This window comes from Bufo gargarizans, chromosome 2, assembly GCF_014858855.1.
Source record: "Bufo gargarizans isolate SCDJY-AF-19 chromosome 2, ASM1485885v1, whole genome shotgun sequence".
Lineage (NCBI taxonomy): Eukaryota > Metazoa > Chordata > Amphibia > Anura > Bufonidae > Bufo > Bufo gargarizans.
The window spans coordinates 179951578-179958937 of NC_058081.1; the positions used below are offsets into that span (position 1 = coordinate 179951578).

The following is a 7360-nucleotide window of genomic DNA, read 5'->3' on the forward strand; positions in this document are numbered from 1 at the left end:
GGGCAATGTCCAGTACTGCAGCCTGTGTGTTCACTTCCCTGTTCAAGCAGGCTGCGCTCCCTGTTTGGTTCTGATGAGGTTAACTTCCCGTGGTCCGTTCCTGCGTATGGATTATCAGGTGTGCTCATTATGCAGATATATCTACCTGTGAGCTATGGTGCTTGGGGTCAGTCTATCTTCTGTCCTGTGCTTTACTGGGTGTAGCCCCTTGCTGCTGACCCAGTTATTTTTTCCCATCTGCCCTTGTTTGTGGTGTCACCTGGCTATGCATTATTGTTATTGCCTTCTCTGATCTCCTGTACCTGTCCTTTGATGTTGTTGATGTTATGTCCTTGCCTGTTCTTGTCCATGCCTTGCCTGTTCTTCTGTACCTGTTCTCTGTCTGGATCCTTGTCTGTCCTACAGTATGTCTAGCCTAGCAGTGCTCTAACTGCGTCTGATAGCCTGGCAGTGCTAAACTGCTTCTGATCCTGTCCTATGTCCAGCCTGGCAGTGCCTTACTGCTTTTGTTCCTGTCCTGTGTATGTCCTGCTTTTTTGAGAGGGCCCCTGGGTTCTCTGGAGGTAGAATCTCTAGTCTGTGTGCAGCTCTGCCTGAGACCGCCATGCTTCCATTCCGCTTGGGGTCCAGGCATCTGCCTCTGTGCTTGTTCCTGTTCGTCTTGTTGTCTATTCCATATCCTGTGTTTGCTTGGGTTCCAGTTTTGTTATCTTTCCGCTGGTGATTTCACCAGTGTGGTTCTCTGCAGGTAGGGGACAAGTAACCAGGACCTTCCTGGAGGTGTGACCAATGAACCCTCCGCCCAGTTCATCCCCACCACTAGAGTCTCTGTGAAGAACGGAGCTCACTGGCTCTCCCCTCTGTGGGTTTTGCCTCTGTTCTGCTGGTGCACTTGGTTCTGTGGCAGTGCTACCACTATTGCCTAACCTGCTTACTATCATGTGCTTTTATTACACTTGTAATAAAGTTCTCTGAGGGTCCTTGGTCTGTTTTGTCTGTGTCCTGTTTGCATGACGTCCCAGAGGTCTGTCTTGGGCCTCTGATACGTGACACTGACACATGGCTTGTGTTTACCGATCATAGCTTTGTGAATCGGCCCTTATGGATAGGTATGAAGTGACTGCTGGCTAGATGACTTTGTAATCCAGTCTTCACTGACTGGCACCACCGCTCCTCTTTCTGAACAGTTTATGCTAGTAGTTGATCCCTAACAGGGAGTGAACCCGAGCAGCAGGTTGAACATGCACATTGCCACTCAAATTTAGCAATCTGATTTAGCAATCTCTTGCTTCATTCTGGTAAAAAGGTACTTTGAATCCATATGCAAATAAGCAGTTAAGAGTACTGAGAGCAGGTCCAAGCTACTCTATGCACCCTTGCTCTTCCCACTTATTGATTGACAGCTAAGTGAGATGACTGTGCAGGGACCTCACCCTGTCATTTGCATATGGATTAAATGTACTTTTTCTCCAAAATAAAACCAATGATTGCAAAGTGAAAGGCATCACTACATTTAGCTGAGCTAACCCTATGTGTTGTGTCTGGTTTAACTGTGAATTTCCAGGTGACAGACTCCGTTTAATGTAGTACAACTAAATGTGGACATGATATATGTGTATAGGCAATAGTCATCAAGGTAGACAGCTCAGATTCCCTTTAAGGAACAGACAACTAAACATATCCTGTATGCTTCATTGTAAAATCTTCTATATGTAAGCTTGCATTGTTATTTTGTATTCATATTTTTATTCTAAGCATTAGATAAGGATTTGTTGTGTGTTCTAAGTATAGTTTAATAACTTTGGAGGGTTTTATAGGGAGTGTAAAATATAAGAAAAAGAACTGGATTGCACATCCTCAATACTATGCTTTTATCTAAAAACTGCTTCTCAACGTAATTAATATCGCTCCTCAGCGCAATTAATCGTATACCTACCCCTATGTTGCATACTGTACATGAGGCATTAGTATACAATTTGATCAAAAAGCAAAGGCCCACTCACCACGACAAGGTTGCCTCTTTGAATGGGACCCTATTCTAAATTTGGCGCAGCGCTGCACGGTGACCACAGACGCCGCAGCACCGCACCAGCAGGCAGCTGGACCCAGCAGTAAAGCAGCACCCCTGCTCTCTGGCAAAGCCACCCTGGCACTGGGCCCCACCAACACAGCACCAAAGTACTGCACCATGTGAACAGGTGTGGAACTCACCTTATCACATACTCTCATGAACTCCAACTGAGAGGTAGGAATGTATACCCTTATGCAGACTCCTGCATGTATAGCATGCAGCATAGGGGTAGGTATGTGATTAATGTTCGCCATGCAGCGCTGCACCAAATTTAGTATAGGGACCCATTCAAAGAGACAACCTTGTCGTGGTGAGTGGGCCTATGCTTTTTGATCAAATTGTATACTAATGCCTCATGTATAGCATGCAGCATAGGGGTAGGTATACTATAAATTACGCTGAGAAGCGATGTAAATTATGCTGAGAAGCAGTTATTAGATAAAAGGATAGTATTGAGGATGTGCGAGCCAGTTCTTTTTCTTATATTTTACATGTTTTATAGTGAGTGTCATCTAGAAGACATCAGAAATTAGATGATGTCATTTGACCCTTCCAATGCAAGGAAAATGATGATCAAAGGTTGAATATAAAAATGTGAATTAAGGCTACTTTCACACTAGTATATTACTGGATCCGGCAAGGTTCAGCAAAAATGCTTCCGTTACTGATAATACAACCATCTGCATCTGTTAAGAACAGATCCTGTTGTATTATCTTTAACATAGCCAATACAGATCCGTCATGAACACTATTGAAAGTCAATGGGGAACGGATCAGTTTTCTATTGTGTCAGAGAAAACGGATTTGTCCCCATTGACTCGCATTGTGAGTCATGCCGGATCCATTTTGCTTTGCATCCCATAAAGGAAAGAAAACCGCAGCATGCTGCAGTTTGCTCTCCGGTATAGGAAAGCAACCAGACGAAACGGAATGCATTTTGGAGCATTCCGTTCTGTTCAGTTCTGTTTTGTCCCCATTGACAATAAATGGGAACAAAAAAGCATTTTTCTCCAGTATTGAGACCCTATGACGAATCTCAATACCGGAAAAGAGAAACGCTAGTGTGAAAGTAGCCTAATTCAGTTAATGAAATTGTACAGGATTTTGATACTGATGGTCATTCCTTGGGATAGGCCATCAATATCAAATCAGGAGAGTTCAACAGCTGTTAGGTTCCATTCACACAACCGTATTTTCATATGCATCCAATCCGCATGTTTTTGCAGATCAGATGTGGACTCATTAATTTCAATGGGGTCACAAAAGACACAGGCAGCATGTTGTGTGCAGTATATATCCATATATCCATTCTGCAGCCCCACAAAAAAAATAGAACATGTCCTATTCTTATCTGTTTTGCAGATAGGGCGGAATATACGAGACTGCAAGATCCAGGATGCATGTGTTTTGCATATCTGCAATTTGTGTACCGCAAAACAGATATGGTTATGTGAATAGACCCTTAAAGGGGTTGTCCAAGTTTTATTTATTAATGACCTATTCTCAGGATAGGTCATCAATATCAGATGGGCTGGGGTCTGACATCCGGCACCCCGTCGATCAGCTGTTTGAAGAGAAGGAGTGCGCTGTGCCAGCGCTGCCTCCTCTTCACTGTTTACCTTCTCGCCGTTGCATCTGCAGTGTGTAATTACACCCAAGCCTTCCCATTCATTTCAATGGTACAGATCGCTACTATACAAGTGCATGGGAACAATCTGTCCCATTGAAATGAATAGGACGGCTTGGGTGTAATTACACCTGCTCACCGCTGCAGATGCAATGGTGAGAAGGTAAACAGTGAAGAGGAGTCGGCGCTGGCACGGCGCACTCCTTCTCTTCAAACAGCTGATCGGCGGGGGTGCTGGGTGTCGGACCCCAGCCGATCTGATATTGATGACCTATCCTCAGGATAGGTCATCAATAAATATAACTTGGACAACCCCTTTAACTTGTAGGTCCGTTGCCGGTGCGAGGACTACACAGCTCCATCCATTTTTTAGTGGAAGAAAGGAGATAGTAACTGTAGTACTGTTTCCACTGATGTGAATAGGAGCAACGATGCCGTTACACCACAACATAAGGCCTCATGCACACAAACGTATTTTCTTTCCGTGTCCGTTCAGGTTTTTTTTGCAGACGGTATATGGAACCATTCATTTCAATGGGTCCGCAAAAAAAACTGAAATTACTCTGTGTACATTACATTTCCGTATGTCTGTATTCAAAAATATGTAATGTTCAAAAAAATAGAACATGTCCTATTATTGTTCGCATTATGGACAAGCAGAGGACTGTTCTATTAGGGGTAAGCTGTTCCGTTCCACAAAATACAGAAGGCACACGGACTGCAAAAATACATATGGTCGTGTGAATGAGGCCTAATGGACAGAGCTGTGTAGTTCTTGTGTCAAGCTACAGGGGAGCAGCTGACTCACATGGATATGGGGTGTCTGACCGCCGCTGATCTGATATTAATGGCCTATCCTGAGGCTAGATCATCACTATCAAAATCCAGCACAACCCCTTTAAGACTTGCAGAATATAAATCACTGCATATTTGCACATTATACCATAAACACACATAAATTGCGCACGATTCTAACTAATGGTTTCTGGCAGAAACAAACATGGAGGTTAATGAGAGTGTTTATTGATTTACTGATACTGAATAATCTTTTGACAGGTCAGTATTTAATGTCTATGCCCAGCGGTTGTATTTGTTATGGCAATTATTTCTTTTTCTTTGTTTTATATAATACATTTTTATTTACACATACTTAAATGAACAAATATTAGGGATCGCATATCAACCTGAAAAATATCAAAGCTGTGGAGCTGGACCAATAGTGAAGAGCATTTAATATAGACAATGTATCTCAAAATGTGCAATCATCAAAAAAATCTTAAATCAGAATGAAAATAAATATTCCACATGTAGAATAATATTTGAGTTCTGTAAAGTACAGATAAAATTGAAACAACTGGACCCTAAACAAACAAAAAAGTACATGAGAGATACTTATAGTAACATTTCTTTTATCTTAACAAGACAAATACATTTGTGGGTTTTTAGAATGTCCAATGTATACCCAAGGAATTGTCCAAAAGTAGGGTAAACAAAGTATACATGAATCATTTAACTATAAAACAGGAAATAATTTAGCCTTATGTTTCTTGGTACATTATAGATCTATTTGAAAAACTGTTTTATGTCTTAAATATTCCTCAAGGCAATATATTGCAATGTTATCTACTTCTGGATCAAACTTGTTGGCCAACAAATGATGCTGCTTCACTATCCAGCTTAGATCTCCTGTGCCGTATACACATACAGCCCTTCGATGGATTCCTGCGCAAGGAGGGTAGGAAGCTCCTTTATGCATATCACCTTCGTTGTATGACCACTTTACCATTCTAGCCTTTGCATTCATGTCTGAAAGTTCATACTTCTTACTGTAAGGTGCTGAGCCTGGAACACCAGGAATTCGGTTTAACGTGGCCCAAAGATGTTCATCTGGACTATAAGTATCTTTGACCCAGTCTATAAATTTTTGTATTTGAGGGTCTTCAAATATATACTTTACAAAGGCTCTGCAAACCACAAAATAGGCATTTCCTGTAAACATGGGGGTGTTAATTGGTGAAGGTAGCTTTAAAGTCTGGGTCTCTGAAATATGGTCACCTACTTCATAATGATGTTTCCAACGATTCTTTTTGGCTTGTGATGGCTCTTCAGATTCCATAGTATTTTTTCCATTTAATGTTTTCAGAACTCTCACAATCTCAGCATTAGTTTTCAGTGGGAAGTCTGTCCCACATGTATTCAACAAATACCTCCATGAAATGTTTTTTTGCAACAGATCCTCCATACAGTTGAAATCAGCTTGTACTCTTGACCACGACGCATAGACCACGCTCACCAGTTTAGACGCCACAAACACATTGTCAAAGCAAGAGGTGATGGCTCTCACTGCAGCCTTGAACTGTTGTGTAGACTTTTCATCCACATGGACACAATAAATGTTTTGAGGGGCATAAATAGCACGTAAAAGTCGCTCAAACATATAGATTTTTTCATGGACTACCATGGAATAGGCAATAGGAAAGTCCTCTTCCTCCTTGCTCATAGGAATAGTAATATATTTTCTGAAACCTTTAAAGTACTTGCAGTCACGAGTCATATTGATATAATCTTGCTCATTTAAATGGATGTACTTTCCCTTCAAGGCTGCATTAATTTGAATCCCTTGTTTTATAGCATCAGAATTCCCTTCAATAATCTTTGAACAATTGAGCTCACCTTGTTCTTGTGGTCTCAGGCTGAGAAGATCATACATTTCATGTCTACAGCGTTGCTTCCTGGCATTGCCTGCTGGATCTTGAAGGTCTTTGAATGTGCATGAGTCAGGCATTTGCTTAATCAAAATTGTGCCAGACAATGCTAAAAGTGCAAAAAAGAGAATCCGGTGAATGTGAGCCCATCTGAAGCGCTTGAAGTCACAGAGAGACATAGTTGAGACTGTTGAAAGATTCAATTTGTAAAACTGCTGATTTCCAGTTAAACATTGGCAAACTGGTTGTACAAGCTAAAGAACCATTCCCTAAGTGTAGTGAAGTAAGCAATATTCAACCACTAGTGTCTAGATGCTCAGAGTATTAGATTACTAATTATCTTTATCTCTAGTGTTTGACCTAGCACACTGCAACTGCAAGCCTTTATATATATGGGTGCCAAGTACCTGAATGAGTCATTGAGATACGGTATAATCATTATCCTACAAGTCCTCAAACACCTGTTACATGTTCCCTCCCACATGGATGGGCACATTCATAGAGCTCTAGTCATCGTAATGTACAATACATACGCAGATAAAACTAGAAGATGACTAGAATGCTTAATAAGTTGTGGAACTGAAAATCTTCATCTTCTCAAAGAGATGGCCTTTTAGTGAGATCTTTATATTGTCAGTAAAATTCCAGGCAACAGATCAACAGGACATGTTACCTGCTAAATAATTTTATATGCTCAGGCTTGGACTAGCCCACAGGGGAACAGGTGAATCCACCTGTGGGAGCCTGAGCAAATTTGGACCCCCAGTCCTTCACCCCTTGTACAAGTGGCACATGCCACAGTAGAAGGACTGCATTATGTATTATACAAATAGACAGCTTATAGAATATAAACTAATTTATGTGTTTGTATAAAAAACAAACAAAAAAAAAACGGGTAGATTATTTAAAGTGCCACTATATTTTTATTAAACTTTTGATCTGTTATAGGGACATATC

At 41.1% G+C, this 7360-nt stretch overlaps 1 protein-coding gene across 1 annotated transcript; it reads right to left on the reverse strand.

Moving 5' to 3' along the window:
* Positions 1-4699: 4699 nt before the first annotated feature.
* On the reverse strand, positions 4700-6771 carry LOC122929673 (beta-1,3-galactosyl-O-glycosyl-glycoprotein beta-1,6-N-acetylglucosaminyltransferase 3-like). Its single transcript, XM_044283310.1, has one exon. It carries the CDS (start codon positions 6580-6582, stop codon positions 5254-5256), a length of 1329 nt encoding a protein of 442 aa, XP_044139245.1. The 5' UTR covers positions 6583-6771; the 3' UTR covers positions 4700-5253.
* Positions 6772-7360: the final 589 nt, after the last annotated feature.

Coding starts and splice junctions, on each gene's coding strand:
- LOC122929673 (XM_044283310.1), bottom strand. CDS start 6,582: ATGTCTCTCTGTGACTTCAAGCGCTTCAGATGGGCTCACATTCACCGG.